Source organism: Gekko japonicus, unplaced genomic scaffold (genome assembly GCF_001447785.1).
Source record: "Gekko japonicus isolate JY-2015 unplaced genomic scaffold, Gekko_japonicus_V1.1 scaffold1684, whole genome shotgun sequence".
NCBI lineage: Eukaryota > Metazoa > Chordata > Lepidosauria > Squamata > Gekkonidae > Gekko > Gekko japonicus.
Genome location: NW_015168705.1, coordinates 13,075 through 34,813, shown reverse-complemented (window position 1 = coordinate 34,813; position 21,739 = coordinate 13,075). Strand labels below are relative to the sequence as shown.

At 46.0% G+C, this 21,739-nt stretch overlaps 1 protein-coding gene across 1 annotated transcript; it reads left to right on the top strand.

Moving 5' to 3' along the window:
- Positions 1–1,994: 1,994 nt before the first annotated feature.
- Positions 1,995–20,591, top strand: ASB2 (ankyrin repeat and SOCS box containing 2; the record flags this gene model as incomplete). The annotated part of the gene is made up of 6 exons (XM_015415514.1): positions 1,995–2,310; positions 8,373–8,660; positions 13,458–13,562; positions 16,719–16,885; positions 18,871–19,026; positions 20,346–20,591. Coding segments are annotated over exons 2-6 (910 nt in total), but the record flags the coding sequence as incomplete, so codon positions are not given.
- Positions 20,592–21,739: the final 1,148 nt, after the last annotated feature.

Sequence of the window (21,739 nt, the reverse complement as noted above, 5' to 3'; positions counted from 1 at the left end):
GGGCTTGCGAGCCACAGGATGGCACCTCAGTCTCCCAGGGCTGGGGGTGGGCACCCATTTCGCCACAGTTACTATCAACCACAGTATCCTACTGAACCTTCTCTTGGCTCTGGGACGAAAGGGCACTGTATTATACTGGTTCGAGTTCTTCCTGGGGGAGCGTCTCAGAGCCTGCTTCGGTGGGGAGGGCAGGATGTAAATTGATTAATAATAAATTAATAAATAATATAGTACTGGGGGGATTCCTGCCTGTAGATTTGTGAATGGACAGGGACCTCAGTGGGGTACAATGCCATCCTGTTATGGGCAATGACAACTGCATCGGGCCCCTGCCCGAGTTGGCAGAGCGGCCAGAGTCACTGGCATCACCAGAGCTGGAAGCCGGCCCCTCTGACTCCTCGTTAGTTGACAGCTTGTCAGCGCCGGCACCCGAGCCAGTAACCTCTGTACCTGGTCCTGCAGCAGCCGATGAGGTGCAGGTGCAAACAGAAAGCTTGCCTGATTCACCTCTGTGGGTGGCTCAGCTGAGGGAGTGGCTCTACAGGGACTCAGCAACCTGCCGCCAAGATACACGCTGGCAGGGAAGGCAGGTACCTAGTCCTGAGTACTGACAGGAGCAGTGGCACTGCCAAAGGGAAGCACTGCCAGAGGTCTATATAGCTCCCACTCGGAGTTGGGCTCTCCATGGAAGCAACAAGTCACATCTGTGCTGACCCTGCACCCACCCTCATAAGAACATAAGAGACACTTAGCAATTTCATTGCGTGCCCACGGGTTCTTGTATTGTGAGAAAGGGAGAAAGTACCTCTTTCTCTACCTGCTCTATCCCATGCATAATCTTATAAACCTCAATCATGTCTCCCCTCAGTCGTCATTTCTCCAAGCTAAAGAGCCCTAAGCGCCTTAACTTTACCTCATAGGGAAAGTATTCCAACCTTTTTATCATCCGAGTTGCCCTTTTCTGCACTTTTTCCAGAGCTATAATATCCTTTTTAAGGTGTGGTGACCAGAACTGCACATAGTATTCCAAATGAGGTTGCACCATTGATTTATATAGGGGCATTATGATATTGGCTGATATGTTTTCAATACCCTTCCTAATAATCCCCAGCATAGCATTGGCCTTCTTTATTGCAGTCACACACTGAGTTATCGACTACAACTCCAAGATCTCTCTCTTGATCAGTCTGCCAGTTCAGACCCCATCAATGTGTATTTATATTTAGGATGTTTGGCTCCAATGTGCATCACCTTGCACTTGGCCATATTGAACCCCATTTGCCATGTTGACGCCCACTTGCCCATCCTTGACAGATCCCTTTGGAGTGCCTCACAATCCTCACTGGTTTTCACCACCCTGAACAACTTTGTAGTTGTTTAACCATAGAGTTTTGGGCCAATGCTAGAGTGTCGCTTGATGCAATGGTGTTACTTCTGGGTTGCTCTGAAAGTGACATCATGCCATTAATGTTCCACTGATAACCCCTCCCCATTTCCCCAGCATTTCCTCCTCACTCACTCAACTGAGTAGCAACAGGCAGAAGGCCTGTGTGGGAGTTGATCTCCCTACATAGAGTACACTCTCTAAAGCTTGACATTTCCTCCAGAGGAACTGATCTCTATCATCTGGAGTTCAGTTGTAATTCTGGGAAAACTCCAGATCCCACCTGGAGGCTGGTTATATTGAGTGTGGGTGACCTTGAGCTAATCGCAACCTAGCACCTTGACATACCTCACAAAGTTGCTGTGATGATAAAATGGAATCAAAGCATGTGCCCTGAGCTCTTCTTAGCAAGCATGGGATTAAAATGGAGTTGATGTTCTAAAAAGAAAAACCCTTGAAATTGTTCAGATCAGCCATTTCAGGTCAATAGAGTCCCCTCCCCCTGTCCCTTTAAATTTCAGCAATATGGCCATATATGGGTTACTTGTCTAGGACAGTAAATAAATAATGATGTAACCAAAAAAGGGGGTCAGTTTTCTGTAATGTCACAAAGGGATGCTTGGATACAGTGAAGTTCTACAGATCACGCAGCCGAGAGAAGCCTCCAGAGCAGTAAAAGTCACTTTGCCATAAACTTCACACAGGAAATCTGAGATCCAAAGCAACTTATATTTTGGCTTGTAATCGGTGATCATGGGGTGATCCAGAAATAAACTCCAGACTTCAAAGAGCCAGAGAGTTCAGAGCTGCTCTGCAGTTTATCAGCACACACAGACGGGAGAGAAATGCATCCAAGGGGATTTTCTGAATTAAGGTTTCACCAAGAAAAATAACTCTGGGTAAACTTTCCTACAGAAAAAAACAAGGTAATGCATTTATACTTGCTTTATATGTATTGAAATATGTTTACATTATACATAGTTGTTGCTCTCTCCAAATGTTGCATTGCACTGAATTAGGCACAGAGAGATAGGACACATAATAGTATCTTGGAAAACAGAGGACTTTGCGAGCAGAATTTATTTCGATTGCTAAAATATAAACATGTAGTTTATGGGTCTCCACCCCCCACTCACATATGCAGACATATGGATGGAATGTTTTATGCCTTGTCTTTCAAAATGTAATATGCCATGCTGGTAGATGTTAACGTGGGAAGCTTAACGGTGTGATTTTATGAACACTTTCCTCTGAGTAAGCCCCACTGAATAGACCCAAGAAGGAGTCTGCATAGAACTGCTTAGGATTGCTCTCATTTAGTGCCATCCTGTGCAAAGTTGTATCCTCCACAGCTACAGTTTCTGGCACTGAACAGATTTTTTTTTTTTAGAGGAAATGGTCAAGAAATTTTAAGTAACGATTTCCTTTATTCAGCTTGTTTCAGCAGCTGTATCAAAATTCTACCAATGACACAGATGGAAGCAATACATGAAAGTGTAAAATAGTGCAGGAGTGAAAACCGACTGCATCAAAAGGGTTTGAGCAGAATCAGGAACCAATGGTGGCGTGTGTGATGTGCCAAACTAAATTCATAAGCAATCTGATGTATCTAGGCAGCTGTAGCCTGATGGGATTTGTTTACTCAGAAAGTTTCATCAGCTGGAAGCTTCATTCGCTGTCTTTACCAGTTTGCAGCAACCATTGCAGTAAACATATAGTTGTCTGCTCCTGATCTGTGTTACGTGAGGCTGGATCTAAAAATATTCACTTGGAAAGTATGCATGTTCATCTACTTGTTTTGAAGTCAGATGTCCGGAGAGATCCAGGTCTTGCAATGCCCAATCCTGGTCAATAAATAGCAGGTTTTTGCAAAGTAATGAACTGGGAGCTGATCCAGGAAGAGGATTAAAAGAACTGCAATTCACCACTTACAAAGAAGATGGTTTTACAGTTTTTTACTTTCTTCAGGCTCATTTCTGCTGACTCCAGAAATCCATATGACTCTTGAATATATATATGGACCTTGAATACGTGCAAATACCTTGCACCCCTATATTGCCAATCTGTACTCTCAAAAGGAACATATGTGCATTTCATCCCTTTGTGCATGTGTGTGCTTTTAATCCTTCTAATGTACTGTTCCAAATGGGAGCAGATGTGCTAGAGTTCCCATGCCCCAAATACAACTGCTGGATCAAGGTGTCAAGCTTCTGTTCTCTACTCTGGTAAAGAGATGCAGGCCCCAGTGATATCAGTGGGACCTGCATGTGCCCAACATGAACAGTAATGAAGTCAAAGCAATTGCACACATAAGACTAGAAGCAAACTGTATACATTACAAGGGGCGGGACCCGCAATACTCGCGGGAGGGGGGGAGGGAGCTGCACACTTATCAGGCAGAGGAGGAAGCAGCAGGAGGAGGTAAGTTTCCCCCCATCCCGCCGGTTCCCCCCCCCCCTCCCCCCCCCCCCCCCTCCCCCCCCCCCCCTCCCCCCCCCCCCCCGCCCCCCCAACTCATTAGCATATGCCACACCCCCTGACATCACCGGAAGTGTGTCATAAGGCCACACACCCCGCCCCCAACGGTCCCGGCCGCCGCCGCTGGCCTTGCAGCTCCACTGCCGAGCCCCATGAGCGGCCCGGTGGGGGACCTGCAAGGCCGGTGGGAGTGCAAGGAAGCCCCGCGAAGGCCCTCCCTGGCCCCAGGCAGGCAGGGGTGGGGAGAGGCAGGGAGGAAGCAACTTACCCTCCCTCTTCTCCTGCCTCCTCCTGGCTGAATGAGGGCCGGAAGCGGGGCGGCCGGAAGCAGGGGGCGGGGCTTCGTCATGTGCCCCGCCCCCGTACCTCACCCGGGGGAACTGCGATCCACTGCGATCCCCCACAATCCCTCCCGAAATGACCTCTGGTTCTTATAGCATGTGGTTCTGTTGCTTCAAGGCCATTCCCCAGAGGCCTTTAGCAAAAGAGACACATCAGTGGAAACTAACTGTAAGGGAATTTAGTGCAGATGGACCTAGTCAGGACTTGTTATATATGCCGGTAAGTTATACTTTGTTCTGACCTGGATGGCCCAGCGGCTAGCCTGATCTCATCAGATCTCAGAAGCTAAGCAGGGTCAACCCTGGTTCCAGAGATCACCAAGGAAGTCCAGGGTTGCTACACAGAGTCAGGCAATGGCAAAGCACCTCTGTTCATCTCTTGCCTTGAATATCTAGCAGGGTCGCCAACAGTCAGCTAAGACTTGGACCGTGATTTCTACCATCACCAGTTGAAATCCACAGCATCAGCCTGTCTTTGGTTGCTGACTTACAAAGAAATATTATAGCACCTTTTGAAAACTTGAAGCAAGGGATAGTCTTTAAGCTTTAAGGCAACTTTGATTCTTAATCCTAACCACCAAGGAAGCTTACAGTTTCATGGTGATGATATATAAAATTCCCAGCCCCTGCTTGAGACCTTGCTGAATATTTGGGAGCACTGTGCCTGCAGAGGGCAGAATTTGGTGAAGAGAGGGAGCTGATAGAGTCCACCCTCTAAAGCTGGCATTTCCTCCAGGAGAATGGCTCTTCGTACTTTGGAGATCAGCCTGTAATACCAGGAGGACTCCAGGCCCCACCTGGAGGTTGGCAGCCCTAGTGGCATGTGAACTTAACTATGCTCCCTCTGACAATTATATGGGAAGTTGTGTTTGTGTAGTCTCTGGTACCAGATGGTCATTCCCTTCCAGTACAGCCAGACAGTTATTTCAGAGCTGATCCACAAACCCATCACGAGTCACCCTGTGCCCCACTGAAGGGACTGTTCTTGCTTTGCAATGCCTTTTCCCTCACACAGTGACCTCCTGTAAGCTGTTTGTTTTTCTTTATGTGTCATACAAAATACTTGGCAAATATCAGCTGCAACCTGACCCAAGCGGAGTATTTTTAAAAAGTGACACAACTCAGAAAGGGGAGGGAGAGTTGTGACAGCTCTAACAAGAGGCCCCTTTTTAATTTTGTAGAAAGCGCAGCAACTTGAACCATAATACAAACTGCTGGGAATAATCTACCCTAGCAATTGTTGATAAAAATGTGTTGTCATCTTCCATCAGAAAAAAATCCCTCTGGGTTTTTGTACTTGTTCCTTCAACAAAAGTTTACTCCCTCAAAAAAATTGCATTTATTAACAGCAATTTCTTTGTGTGTGTGTGTGTGTGTGTGTGTGTGAAGCTGATTCCACACAGAGGCGATTCTCAGGGTAGTTCTCTCATTGCTGCTGTGAAGGCAGAAGAAGCAGATTGTCCACACAGCACTTTGCCTGGATCTGCCACTTGTGGCCGTCATTCCCCCACCCACCCACCAGAAGGCTTTTAAAAAAAAAAACAACTGGAAATTGATAGGTTGTGATGGTGCTATAAAGTTATAATAATCCAGGCCCCCCCAACCTTTTTGAGCCTGCAGGCACCTTTGGAATTCTGACAGAGCATGGTGGGTGCAGCCACAAAATGGCTGCCACAAGAGGCAGAACCAACCACAAAATGGCTGCTTTAGCTTACCTTCAGTCACACAGTGAAGGCCCTTGTGCTGTGGTGGCAGCTGCTGCCAAAGCAAACTTTAAAAAAATCTGCCCAGCCAATCAAATGTCCAGGGGCCAATTAGAAGCCTTGTTGAGCAAAAGCTCCACCTGGCTCTGCCCACTTTCTAAAAACACTTGATGACCACCAGGAGAGGTGTGAGTGGGCACCATGGTGCCCACAGGCACCACGTTGGGGACCCTTGTAATGATCTCTTGCCACGATTTACTAGTTTCTGAGTTTCCGTTTTTAAGAAAGCCCCTTGGAGGCTAGAAACTTAGAGCTTAAAACACACACACATCTTCTTTACTTCTTTGAATAAACACTGCCATGATCTAGCAATAGATAGTGGTGATGGGGAAAATAGTGGTTGTGAGGGCTAAGGTGCCACTACTAGTGGAACTGGCAAAAAACACAGCTTTCCAGCCACACGATGTTCAGTGACACGTTGATAGTGAGCTTCCCAAGAAGACTGTACCAAACCAGCTTTGGGTAAGATTGCAGCAAAATGGGAAGAAAACAGAGAAGTAGCACAAATAGAAGATGTAGTCGTGTGGATGCTCTTGAAAAGAGTGCTCCTGTACGGGAAATTGAGACAGAGCAAATCATCCACATGGAAAGAACATAAGTATGTGCAGAGGATAAAATCTTGGGTTTTGTCGTGTTGCTTAAATCCTACATCTAAGAAGCTTTCGAGTGTCTGAAGGGACCTAAAATTTCTCTTCCAGCAATAGCCTAAAAGGGTGTGGAAGCTTTCTGAGAAATGCTGGTTTTCCTGAAACTCCCTTTGTGGTCCTTGCAGTTCCTCAGATATTTTGTCAAAGCACCAACATCCAAATTCTAATTTCACCTTTTATTTATGTACTTCATTTATATCCTGCCTTTCTCTCCAATGGGCCCCTAAAGTGTCTTACATCCTTCTCCTTCAATCAAGGTCACCCAGTGAGCTTTCATGGCAGAGCAGGGATTTGAACCTGGGTCTCCCAGATCCTAGTCTGACACTTTAACCACGACACCAGACTGGTTCTCACTTTAGGTGATGTTTAGTACAACCTCAAACATTATAATAGTTCAGAGGGCTAGGCTGAAGATGTGGCTGAGTGCATCAGATCCCTAGACCCAGATTGTTAAGTCGTGAACTTAACAAGGAGTCGGAGAGTGATTCAGCAAGAATGCGGTTTTTATTCTTCAGCTTCGTTACAACTCCAACACGGTGCAACAATCGCCAGCCAGAACCCATCAAAAGTCCATACACTGGCTGCTCTGTATTTAAACATTCCCGGCTAATATAGCCACGCCCACTGTACAAATTACAACCTATCAGGTTGAATAGATAACGGCCAATCACAAGCGATCCCGCTCTACAAGATGATTGGATGACACATCCTGGGCTAGTGCTCCTATTGGTTACATTAGGATCCTAGCCCAGGCTGAAGCTTAACATGAGATGGCAATGGGATGGTTCACATACATATGCATTCAATGTCAGCTATTGAATACACTACACAGATGTGCTGGTGTCTGGTCTTATGCAGTACAATCAAACGTAGCTGACTGGTTTAGGACCAGGGTTGGTTCTGTAGAGGGCTCATATGACTAACAAGCAATCCAGCTATATGTTTTTTTAAAAAACCTAGGAAGTTGCCTTTATTTATTTATATGGTGCTATCAATATTCAATAGCTTGCAATTTGCTTAATCAGGCCCTAAAACTGCTTACAATCAGGTTTATATATATTTTTAAATCGCCTTAAAATAGTACAGTCAGCGTAAAACACTAATGTTCCTGCAGAACACAGTTACAGAGAAACTGGAATGGCTACACAGCGATGAATTCTTTGAGTCATGTCAATTCGGTATTTATTTAACTGTGAAATGTAAATGCTGCGTCTCCAGAGAACTGCTCAAGGCAGCTCAGACCTAAAACAATACAACAAAACCAAAATGAGGCATTAAAAAGCCATTAAAACTTGATAAACACTGAACAACCTAAGTGATATTCATAAAATAGTCCTCAGGCTAGAGGCAGACCATAAAAGCAATTAAACAATATGGAAATTCCCCTCAAGCCTAGGTGAAAAGAAAGATTTTGGCCTGTTGTGTAAAGGAAAGAAAGGTCTTATCTCAAACAGGACCGAACTGAAGTATCATTTCTATGAGTCTAGTACCAATTTTTAAATTGGGCTCCACTCACTATTCTGTCCTGTATATATCATTACACGACTCATGGGGGGGAGGAATTCCATTTTATTTCTGTAAAATAGATCTACAAGATTGTCCAGAGAGGAGGGGCTGGTCTTGTATTTCCAAGTTTCTCATTGACCAAAAGCTGCAGATATGTGCCCAAATCCCACCTTGGCAGAAAGCATAATACCAATGGGAACGTACACAAAATCATAAAAAGATGTTTAAACTTCATTTGCATGTTGTATTCTAGGTTTTCCTTTTCTACCGTCTCCTCTGATTCCTTGTGAACGGGACAGCAGACGATGACGACGCAGGTCACAGTGGCACGAAGTTCACAGACAGGGACAATAAACCATGAGGACTACAGTCTCTACAGTAGTATGAGTGAACAGGAGCTCATTGAGATGGCCATAGAGCAGAGCTTAACAGAAGGGTCACCAGAGCAAACCGCAGCAAAGACGGCAGCCAGAGAGCAGGCGCAGGCTGCGCCCAGTGAACCTTACTACTGCCAGAATTTTTACCTTTACCCTTGGCAAAGGTAAGTAAGAACGTGAAGACAGTGTGGTATAGTGGTTAGAGTGTGGGACTGGGACCTGGGAGACCAAGTTTGAATCCCCAGTCTGTCATGGAAGCTTGCTGGGCAACCTTACGCCAATCACTCTCTTTCAGACCAACCCTCCTCACAGCATTGTTGTTGTGAGGATAAAATGAAGCAGGGGAGAAAAACTATGTTGTATCGTAGGGTTGCCAGCTCCTGGTTGGGAAATACCTGGAGATTTGGGGGGTGGAGCCTGAGGGGGGCAGGGTTTGGTGAGGGGAGGAAACTCAGTGGGGCATAATGCCATACAGCATCTTCCAAAGCAGCCATTTCTCCAGGTGAACTGATCTCTGTAATAGTGGGAGATCTCCTGCCACCACCTGGAGACTGGCAACCTTAGTTGTATGCTACTTGGGTCCCCACTGGGGAGAAAAGCAGCATATAAATAGCTAACAATGAGGGGGAAATGGGCAGGGCCGGCTCGCTCACTAGGCGAGCTAGACTCTCACCTAGAGTGGGGCCATCATGGGGGTGCCGGACTGAGGCCTCCCTCCCCCTGCCAAAAGCCCCCCCGCCCCCGCCAAAAGTGTAGTGCGCTCATTGCACGGGTGCCCCCTCAAGCCAAAGTCTTCTCGGGGGGGGGGGGGGAACGATGCCGTCTCTTTTGCCCTTGATTTCTGCCACTGCTTCTAAGGGCCTTGGGGGGGGGGGTTGTCCCTTCCGGGCAGAGAAGAGAAATCCTGGTGAGGATCCAAAGTGCGCCTTCCCAGACGGTGCCCTAACTGAATCGGGTCCTACGGAGGTGGGCGTGAATCATGCCCCTGTGTCGCTGGGGCCCGGGAGACATCTGGAAGCGATTCCCCTTTGCTGAGGGCAGACCTCCCACCTCCAGTGGGGTCTCTGACCACGTGTCCAACCTGGCTGTGAAGCCACTTCAAAGGAACTGTTTACACGTGTGTGTCTACATTACAAGGCCTCGCCCACCTGAACTTCTGGATGCCTCTTGCTGTTCTCACACTAGGCTTCTTTGGACTCTCTGTTCCAACTGCGGTTGCCACCCACACCTACTTGCCTGCCTGCCTGCCTTACCTCCCCTTGGCCTGAGCGATCCACTTCGTGTGCGCTCCCAGAGGGGGGGCTGCATGGTGCCGGCGCTTCCAGGATGCCGAGGGTCCCAAGCCACGGCTGGGGCCTGCCTTCTGAGCCAGTGGGGGTGGGGGCCCAAGCCGATGCATGGATGCTGCTTGAAACCAAGCCCCCAAGGGAATCAGAGGGTCTTTCATCCAGTTGGGAAACCAGGGAGCCACGCTGCTGTCTTTGCTATCAAGTGACCGAGGACATGGAAGAAAGTCTTCCTTCTTTCCAGGCCCCGCCTGGAGGTTGGCAACCCCGTAATTGGTGGGGGCGCCAGAAGGTAGCCTCGCCTCGTGTACAAAAAGACCTGGAGCCGGCCGTGGAAATGGGGGAAAGTCAATAACCCCTGGAAAGAATGGATTTTCAATGTACCTCTCTTTCATCCTATACTAATGGAAGTAAGCAGTAGCAAGATTATTTCTGAAGAGGGTGAGGTAGTTCCATAGAAAAACCGAGTAATTTAACAAGGAGGTGTGGCTGAAGGGCAGATATTTTAGGATTCAAAGTAACAATACTGCTATAATCTCCAGAATACAGAAATAAATTCCCCCGGAGAAAATGGATGCTTTGGAGGACGATCCCCCCTTTCCTTAAACTCCACCCTTCCCAAGCTCCATCCCCAAATCTCTAGGAACTTCCCGGTATGATGGTCTCTGAAGCTAAGTAAATACGCAATGGAGATTTTTTGCCATTTTGAGACTACCTGGGAAATCATACGTGTTGCTCTGAGTTTCTCTAACCCTAATTAATCTTCAGGTGAGCTCTGAGACACTTATTGGAAAAGTTCTTCACACCTACATTTGAACACTTGTCTCAATATCACTTAAATTAGGCCCTGTTCATACGAGGGGTTTTGGTCCGGGAGCGAGACAGAACGGGGGCAGATCAAACGGGCACGATCCCACGGCAACATCTGGGAATCGTTGCCTGCCCGTCTCCGATCCGTCTCTCCCGGCCGAAAACCCGCACCAAAAAGAACCACCTAACCTGGGTGGTTCTTCCGGTTGAAGCGCCTCAAGCCGGCCATGGGATCGGCCGGCGCATCCTTGTGCCGGCACATCCCGGCCCCCGGCCGAACTGTGCATGCTCGAGCATGTGCAGTTCGGCAGCCTCCCCCTCCCACTCACCTCTTCCTCCCCGGCATCTGATCGTGCCAGGGAGCAACGGCGCGCAGCTAACGGGATCCATGGGATCCCGCCGTGGCGTTTCTTTTTTGGCGCGGCTTCGCCTCGTGTTTTCCCTGCCGTGTGGCAGGGGCCTTAGTTTTGCATTGCAAGTATCTTTTTCTCTGTCAAGAAATATGTTTACCACAGTTTCGGAAATCAGTTCATGTAACATATCTTCAGTTTATTTGGAGCATAACAAGAAGAGGGCATTTAGAAGCCATTTAAATGTTCTTGCCCAATACTCTGAGTGAGTGTCAGGTTTATGCAACCCTCCCCTAGCTTGCCATCCATGTTAAGTTACAAACAGTATCCCATTACTCTGGATCATCAGCAGTGGTGTTGTGGATGTCTGAAACCTCCTCAGGAGAAATCTCCACTGAACAGGGTAAACTTGATCACTTTGAAATTAGTTATTATGCCTTTACCATTGCAAAACTGGGAACAGTATGTGATCTAAGACATGGCAGCAAGCCATTGTATTTTGGTTTCTGTAGCTGTGGGGAGTCAACAGGGTTGTAAAACACAACAATTCCAGGGCAATCCTAAAAAGTCACACTCTTCTAAGGCCACTGCCTTCAGTGGATTTAGAAGATGTAACTCTGTTTAGGACTGCACTGTCAATAAAACAAGTAACCTGGCCCTGAAGCAAAACTGTACAGCATTAGCAACTCTCTCTAGTGTTGCTGCAGTCAAGGCCAAGGGGGGAACCTCTTGCATCTGATAGGGCTAAAATAGGGTTAGCATATTTCGGCCCCATTCACATGGCGAATTTGCCATGGGAGAGCCACGACTGGATGGTGGATTTTCCGGGCATGATCACACCACAACATCTGGCAAGTGGAGTGCACCCCTGGCCAACCTGTGGCATGCCGCTGAAAATGTGCAATAAAAAAATACCTCCTCGAAGGTAGTAGCAAACGGTTTACCATGGGCTGCCTCCAGACTCCCTTGGTGTGATCACGCCGGGACAGCTTTTCCCTCCGTCCGTCTTCATTGCTGCGCACACGCCAAGGGCCAGAACCGTGGGTTGCCGCCGACACGGCTGATCGCGTTGTCGCATGGCTAATTGCGCCGCCGCAAATAGCCGCATCTCCCCTTCCCCCCGTGTTTTCCGGCACGTGTGACTGGGGCCTTCAAAAAGCAAAAAAGAGGACATATTTCCTGACTGACTACTTCAAACAACTGATCACTATGACAAATCTCATTTTAAATACCCCTAATGTTTAAGCTGAAGTTTGCCTCCACTAGGGGACTATATGGCAAAACTGGCTCAGCCTCCCAACCCAAAAAGAGGACATTTTCATCAGTTATTTTAAAAAGAGCACAAAAGAGGGTGGGCACCAAAAAAAGAGGACACGCTCTCTAAAAAGAGGACATCTGGTAACTCTAGCTAAAACCTAAAAAAATATGTAGCAATATAGCTGTACTGAGTTTTTCTGCTTTTATGTAAGGTGTCAAATACTGTAATAAATAAATAAATGGGACCCTATGGAGATTTTGCATCAGATATGGTTGCCAGCTCTGGTTTGGGGAATTCCTGGAGATATTGGGTTGGAGCCTGGAGAGGGTGGAGTTTGGGGGGGGGGGACCACTGTGGGACATAATGCCATAAAGTCCACCTTCCAAAGCAGCCATTTTCTCCAGGGGAATTGATCTCTGTAATCTGGAGATAGTTGTAATTCTGGGGTTTTCCAGGTCTCACCTGGAGGCTGGCAACCCTATGCAGCACTCTATCATCTGTCCCTGTTTTGATTGTTGATCTTAGAAAAGCCAAGAGGTACCCTCCTGTCTGTGTATCTCCTTGGGAAATGTATGTGCCGCCTCTCCAGAGACCTGCTTGAGGCAGCTCACAAAGGAAAAATACAGCAAACCCATTACATGAGCCATAAAAACACAAACTGTAAAATAATACTCAAGCTAGAGGCAGGCCACAAAAACAGCTAAAAGTGTGGAGGGGCATCAACAGTCTTTTTTCAGTTGCACAAAAAGGGAGAATTCCATCAAGCTTCTCCCATCATTGCAAAACTGTGACGGAAATCATATATCTGATGGAAGTCAGAACTTCAAAGCGAGCCTGGGAAATTTCACAGGTTCAGAGATGATACCTTCACTGGTCTCCTTATTCATACACGTCCTCTGCAGACTTTGTTCTGTCAGCCGTTTCATGACAATACTTCTCCACATTTCTTCTCTGTGAGGTGAAGAACGCCTCCAAGCCCCTTTTCCTCATTCTGTGTGGTGATGGTGGGATTCCTGTTGTCTTATTTGGTCATTTGAATCCCCTAACACTTCCTCAGAAGGACAAAAATAATCCAGAGAGCAGCTGAGAGCAGGGCCAGAGCGAGCCGGGGCCATCTGCCTTTGTTTCAAGCCCCAGAGGCCCTGGCTGTGTCTCTCCTTAGGGGTCTCCGGGACCTCCCTTAAAGGATCCTATGATGACTCGCTTTTCTTATTCAGAGTATTTCTCTCTGTTTCATTCGTGCTGTCATCACCTCAGGCACGCTGCACAGTCCGGAGGCCAGACTCAGACTTCCAGCTCAGGGTCACCTAGTGGGGTCTGGCGGAGATACGATGGCACCCTCTTCAAAAAACCTCAGCCAGAGTAAGTCCCCCCCCCCATGTTCCTCTCTTTACTTCTGTTGAATTTCTGTTGTTGTTGTTGTTGTCTGCTTGGCCTGACCAAGCACAGCTGGTTGCTTTTATGTGTGGGGTGGGTGGGGGGTACTATGCACTTCATGATGAGGAATTCATGTAACTGCCTGTGGGAAACTGTACTAACTTTCTCCCTTCTCTCAGCCCCTTTAACATCTCGTTCACCCTACTCCCCTTTGTCCTAAGGACTCTTGAACCTTAAAGCAACCTCTCTAATCCCATGTAAAGTAGCTATGTTCTTTTAGGATTTGTGATTGCACTGAAATTACCTTCCAGGGGAGAGGAAACAGGATGCTTGTCTAGTGATTTATTTAGACAGACCAGATCCTGTTTCAAAACAGCATACAGACCTGACCATATTAATGTTAATTTGAGCCATGGGCATTTGTTGTTGTTGGGTTTTTTTTTAATCTCACAAGTTCCCGGAACTCAAAATCTTAAGTGTAACTAAAGTAGCTCTTTGGATCCAGTGGTAGGTATTTCTACTTCAGACTAAATGGATTTGACAACTGCATTTTTGTAAAGGCTACATGCGTCTTTTGAGAGAGCTCACTTTTTATTTATTATATTTACTTTTTATTATTACATTTTAAATTTTTTAATTCAATTCTGGTATTTTAAGGCCCAATTCCGTTCCTTCTTTCTTATCAAATAAACCAACGCCCCTGCCGTAAAATATTTCCATGTGAAATTTTTGTCATTTCCTGCTTTCCCTATAATTTGGCAAGAAATTCTGCTTTCATTTCTTAGGGATTTCTTACGCATAGGGAATCAAGTGTCAAAAGCCTCTGCAAGTGAATGATGAGCCCAATAGGTTGAACTGGCATACTGGACTCCACTGTAGTCAGGACACACTGAACATTGCCAGATTCAGTAAATACACGAGTCTGCATCCTGTGGTTTTAGAGCCGAATATGGCTCAGTAGGAAAACAAATATGGCTCTTTGAAAAAAGAAAATCAAAAGTGGTTGTTTTGGAGGGTGGATGGGTGGGATGCTAGTTTGTCAAGGGAATGGCAGTAGGGTTGCCAGCTTGCTGTTGCCAGCATGCTGCGGGGGGCCCTCACTGGTGATGTTATGACATTGCTGACAATGTACTGATGTCATTTCCAGTGTAACCTTAAGTGAAGTCAGCACATTCATTCATTCATTCATTCATTCATTCATTCATTCATTCAGTGTTCTAGTCACCACTCGCCACTCACTCGAACTGTCTTACGGCGACTTTCAACATTAAGACCATATAAATAAGTTAACAACATTAAAGCAGATAACATATATAAAATACTAGCATTAAAATGTTAAAACTATTAACATATGTGGCCGGCACCATACCACTAACAACCCCTCAAAAAGCATCTGGATTACACTCCAAAGGCCAACCTAAACAATTTGGCCTTGAATGCCCTGTAGAAACTAAACAAGTCTGGCAGGGCATGAGCATCATCACAGGGTTAGAAGCCACAACTGAGGAGGACCCTCCTCTGGTGACAGCTAAGCAAGGCATCCTGGGACCAGGCACCTGCAAGAGGCCCCTAGAAGTTGACTGAAGAGCACATGGGGGTTGTAATGGAAGAGGTGGTTCTGTAGGTATGAGAGTCCCAAAATGTTAAGGGCTTTAAAGGTAAACAGCAACACCTTGAATTGGATCCAGAGACTAATTGGTAGCCAGTGCAGCCGCTGCAAAATTAGAGTAATATGAGCTGACCAGGTGCTGCGGGTCAGCCAGGGCTCAGTGAGGACTCCTCAGGAAAGGAGGAGCCTCATGTAGCTAGCTCTGAGTCAGCAGAAAGCCAGCAAGCAGGAAGACAAACTGCAGGCTTGTCAAGATTCACAGCCAACAGCTGGTGCAGAGCCACCAACACCTTCCAGCCCTGATTCAACAGGTGAAACGAAGTTAATTGTTCCCAGCTCTCCAGTATCACCCACACCCTTGGAGCACTGCAGACAGAGGCTATCAGCAGAACTACAGGAGAGATGACAAAGTGCTTGCCTCCTGGTTGAGTAGTTGCAGGACAAAGTGCTTGCCAGCTGCTTGAGTAGTTGCAGGATTACTCCCGAGCAGCTGGCTGCAAGCATGACCCTCAGGCATGTGCCTATAAATACCAGCCAAGGGAGGCTGTTAGGTGTGGAAGTAACAAGTTGCTTTACTTCTAATCATGACATCTGAACCTGCCTTGTATTCTGATGACTCTTGAACTGAACTCTGTGACTTCTCAGACTGCCTCTGACTACAGTTTTTGGCCTGCTAGACTCTGCCTTTTGATTGCCCATTAACCTGCTCTGTGCTGACATTCTGACCTGGTGCTTGACCCTTGAACTGGACCCTGACCATATATTTCAGACTGCTTGCCCTACACCACTGCCTGCCTGTGAGCTACAACACCATGATATTTTGACTGCTGCATTATGGACCATGTGCAGTCTCTGAAGTGTTTTCAAGGGTAGCCCTTGCAGTGCTCTACCATTTGGCCAAAGGTCAATGGTTTAACCATAGAGTTTTGACTGAATGCTAGAGCATTTCCAGTGACATGCTGATGTCACTTCTAGACACACTGGAAGTGACATCAGTGTGTCTGGATGCTAGCCACCCCCTCTCCCAGTGGAAATTTGGCAACTCAAATGGCAGGCAAAAATGTTTGTGGAGCTACAAGGCTGCTTAGAAATCCTTTACAAAAAGGGAAATGATAGTGGTGAACCGTTGCTGGTAATCCAAGAGGCAAACCATGCACAGATTTATGCCAGTGCACTAAAACCAATGACAGTACTCCTGTATATATTTATTACTCATTGTGAGAACCATGTGTGCCACTTCCTGATGAAGTACTTGCAACTACCATTGTTTGGGCTGCAGAAGTTTAAACAGCCTGTCAATTACCACTAAAGTTAAGTGGCACATTTACAGTGATCCAAATGGTCTTTCTCTTTGTTGATGTCTTGCTCTGAATTTTGGCATTGGTTGGCTCTTTAGGTGTCAAAGGTTGCTGAACTCTGATTTAATGCGAGTGCCCTCTGTTCTGGTTATTTCTGGGGAAATGTTATGATATTATTACAAGTGTCAGAGGCAATTCCGCAGAAAGTAACCCATTTGCAACTTTGTTTTAAAGAGTGCCGGATCCTATTGTATCAGCGATTAGGGAAGGAGATGAAGAGACCCTGCTTGCCATGATAAAGTCAGGAAGAAACCTTTCAGAACCTAACAAAGATGGATGGCTACCACTCCATGAAGCTGCTTATTATGGACAAAATGGCTGCTTGAAACTGCTCCAGAAATGCAAGTACCAGAAAAGGAACATTGTGCACAGGGTAAAAAACACCAGATCCTCTCTAGACACAGATAAACCCATTAGGTAGGGATGCCAACCTCCAGGTGGGACCTTGGGATCTCCTGGAATTATAGCTCATCTCCAGACTACAGAGATCAGTTCACCTGGAGAAAATGGATGCTTTGGAGGGTGGACTCTATGTCATTGTACCCTACTGAGGTCTCTGTTCTTCCCAGGGACCTTCCTCAAATCTCCAGGAGTTTCCCAACCTGGAACTGGCAACCCTACTCCCCCACTCCCCACTGGTGGCCAGGGGGGACCTGACAACCATACTATTATGTTAAGTATGACACTTAACTCAGAGTAACAGTTCAACAAGTGATTCAGCTTTATTTCAGCTCAGGAACAGTGAGAACAGCATAACAGGTTAGACCTGCTAGGACTAGACCAGCTAGAAAATTCAATAGGCAAAACAGCAACTTATATACAATTCTGGCTGAGATAGCCACACCCACAATACTTACAGTATCCAATCATATTAGGTACATTACAACCAATCATAATCAAGAGATATGTCCAATCAAAAACATTCCCTCCAGAAGGCACACCATTGGTCAGTATTTACAATCCGCATAATGAGCGATGCTAGATTATGCTTTTACCATTATGTCTCTCGACATAACATATTAGGTCCTATTACATTGTGAAACAATCAATCAATCTAGTTTATGCAAATAAACATTTCACTTGGAGCCCCTGGAAACCACTTTTTCAAGGTTCAAGGACAGACTAAAATATTACTCACATGTAATGTTTTCAGTGGTTCTTATATTTTCTCTCTGTTAGATCACACATTATAAGCAAGAGACCAAAAATCTTGGGATTAAAAAAATGAGAGCTATTCTTTGGGGAGTTTTAAGAAACCTCGTAGTTTTCTCAAAGTTTTCTGGGGCTGCTACCACAGTTAGACGCTGCTCTGTAACACCTTTTCTGTGATTATCTGCAAGCAGAATGGGAACTCTGGTGCTTCATATAATCCTATGTTCCCCGTAAATAAAAACCAAACGACATCTGTTCCCATAGACAAGATCTTACTATATATTTATTTGGAAGTAAGCTCCATTTAGCGTTTTACTTATTCTTGCAATTGTCTTTTGGCTTCTTCATCTTAAAGCCTGATCAGTTACTTCCAGGGAAGTGGGAATAAGCCCCACTGAATAGGTCTCAGTAGGATTCTGAGTAAACCGTTATCTCTTAGGTACTCTCATATATTAGGAAGTCAAGTCTCACCATGTAAGGATTTGAGTTTGTAGCAACATTTATCACAGATAACTGGCAAATATTTGACATATAATTCTTTTAAATCGCACATGTTTGCAGCTGATGGGGATTTTGTTCAGCTGTAGGCTTCAGTCATGTTCCGGGCATTCATTTTGGCTTGGCTTGATGACGTTAGTTCCTCCTGGGCTGCTTTTGAGTCATAGCGCCGCACTGCCACCGCCTGGCCGGATTGGCCCATGACAGGCCTCTTGATGCCGAAGAGGCCTTTTTTCCAGGCCTCCGAGCTTCCGAGCTGGACATTCCATTCGCTGGCTAACACCTCCCCTACCGGGGTTTAGTGTGCCCACCCTCTCTAAGGAGTGGTACCCATTTTATCTACTTGCCGAAGCTTTCGAACCACTGGATGGACAGCGAGCTGGGAACAAGGCTGGTAGCTCACACCAGCGTGGGCTAGAACTGACAGCAACTCTGTTCAGTTCGGATGTTAACCAGAGGATAAATCCTCTGTGCCACCGCTCCCCAGGTAAACCTTTATCTCTTAGGTACTCTCTTAGGTAAACCTTTATCTCTTGGGTACTCTCATATATTAGGAAGTCAGGTCTCACCATGTAAGGATTTGAGTTTGTAGCAACATTTATCACAGATAACTGGCAAATATTTGCCGCTGGAGCTGACTGTGTGCTTTACTAATGTGACCCAATCCTTTCTCTAGCGTACCCTGGGACAATCGATCAGCGGACGCTCCAGGAGGAAACACCACTCTACTTAGCAACAAACAAAGGGCACCTTGAGTGTGTGCATTTTTTGCTGCAGGCCGGAGCAGAACCTGACATTGCAAATAAGGCTAGAGAGACCCCACTCTATAAAGGTAAGTCTCTTGACCACAGGTTGTGAGCCAACACCAGGAAGAATGGGTGCTAAATAACCATCAGTGCAACCATTACACCTTACTCAGCCCAGTGACTGCAGTGGGATTTAGAATGCTGTCACTTGATTTTAGATTGCCTTGTCTCATTGTACTCATCTGTCCAAACAGGGAACCAGTCTCAGAAATCCTTGGGCTTATGCAGTCCTTCTTCATGTGTTCCCTCCTGTGCAGCTTGTAGATTGAAGACTTCCAGTTTTAGTTTAAAATAAAAAAAAATATTGTAATGTGTGTAGCATTCCAGACTGAATGTAAGAAGAAAATTACTGCATTATGCTACGCAATGCTACAGTATTATATTCTGTAATTTGTGAAGTGCCTCCATATGCTTGCACATTTATTTATTTATTTGTTAGTTAGATTTTTATGCTGCCCTCCTGGCCTAGGCCAGCTCAGGGCGGCTTACAGACATTTATTTTGCATCAGCAAGCAATGTGTGTGAGGAAAATAGGGTAGAAACTATTTTACATCGCAAAAGCAAAATATGATCTATGGATTCTGTGTTATCTGCCTAATTTTTATCCTGCTCTTTAGGCCAGACTAGATGTGAAAGTAGCCCAAGGTCACGCCAGGAATGCACCTCTATTTTGTACAGTGAATTCCCATGAGGGAAGTCTGACAGTACTGTGGGAGCCTGATACTGATCAGGACCCCCATGGTGCACAGGAGGAGTGGTTCTGCCTCCCCCCCTTTTTTTTCCTGACCCATAAATGGCACCAAGGGTGGATTATTTGCCAGCACTGTTTTGGGTTGGAAAAACAGTGTAGGAGAAGGCAGAAGACTCTCTTCTCCCCATTCTGCAATGGCCCCAAAAAGAATTGGGGCTCCACAGCACTGTTAAAAGGACTTTCCCAGTGGGAACTCACTCTGCAAAATGGATGTGTGTCCCTGGGGCGAATTTGGGCCTCCATATTATCTAGTTTGGACCTTACTGATATACATGGTTCTCCTCATTTCACCCTCAGAACAATAGTTTGAGGTACATTAGGCTGAGAAAGTATGATTCACCCTTGGTTGCCCAGCAAGCTTCACGGCAGAGTGGGGGTTGTGGGCCTAGGTTGCCCCACTCCTAGTCCAACACTCTAGCCCATATAGTGCACTGGCTATCAGCCATTTGAAAGCAATACCCTATGGTGATGCCTGTCTGATAACATGAACCATACTGTACCCCATGGGCCCCTTCTTAGTGAACTGATCCCAACTGAAATGTTTTTGAGACACATCCTAACTTCCACTCCTGCTCCCTTTTTTTGTCTTCAAAGCCTGCGAACGCAAAAATATTGATGCTGTACAGATATTGCTGCAGTACAATGCTGATGCAAACCACCGATGCAATCGGGGATGGACTGCTCTTCATGAAGCCGTTGGCCGGAATGACTTGGAAATAATAGATCTTTTGATCAAAGGAGGTGCCAAGGTTGAATCTGCAAATTGCTATGGGATCACCTCTCTATTTGTGGCAGCTGAGAGTGGCCACTTGGAAGCCTTGAGATACCTGGCCAAGTGTGGTATGTAGAATAACTTAAAGGCGCATGTCATGCACATGGCTGAAATGTGCAAAAAAGGGAACTGTTTATTCAGAGTAAACTGACTTTCCCCGTCATCTTTCTGTTTGCCTTTTATTGGTTATGTCTGTGCATCTTTCCAGAGGAAGACAGTTCAAATACTAGTCTCGGTAGTTGCACATTTAAGGTAACAACACGATTTCTCCCCCACAGTCTAACAAGCTGCTTGTGCTCCCTAAAAGACTGGGTGCCTTTACTGGTTTCTGTAGGGAGTGAGCAAATTCTTAGCAAGGGTTTAGGGCAGTCTCTTGGATCTGTTTAAGAATAATGTGAACAAAAGCAGTATTTTCTGTGCATTTGATGTGATTATTTTTAATATTATTCCACCCTTCTTCCAAAGAGCTCAGGGGGGAAAAAAAAATCAAAATTGTGCTTTATGCCATGAATATCCATGAACAGAGAGAAAAAATTACAGGAGCAATGATTGGTGTGATCTATAGACATGAGAATAGAAAATTTATTTATTTATTTATTTATTTCAATTTATATCCCACCTTGCTGGTGCAGCAAGAGGTGCTGCTCGGAAGTGACCGTGTTTGCCCTGCAGGTCTTTGCCCCTGGGGCCAAACGAGATGTGAGCTTTTGCCATGAGTTAGGTCTGGATTCCCTGACCCCAGAGGTCATTTTGGGGGGAATCGCGGGGGATCGCAGTTCCCCTGGGTGAGGTACGGGGGCGGGGCACATGATGAAGCCCCCACCCTTCTTCCAAAGAGCTCAGGGGGGAAAAAAAAATCAAAATTGTGCTTTATGCCATGAATATCCATGAACAGAGAGAAAAAATTACAGGAGCAATGATTGGTGTGATCTATAGACATGAGAATAGAAAATTTATTTATTTATTTATTTATTTCAATTTATATCCCACCTTGCTGGTGCGGCAAGAGGTGCTGCTCGGAAGTGACCATGTTTGCCCTGCAGGTCTTTGCCCCCGGGGCCAAATGAGATGTGAGCTTTTGCCATGAGTTAGGTCTGGATTCCCTGACCCAGTTCTCATAATGCCATAGTCAGACAGCAGCTATTGAGAACTAAGGTCCAAAGCAACTAGGGTTGCTGACACTGGGTTGGGAAATTCCTGGAAATTTGGGGGTGGA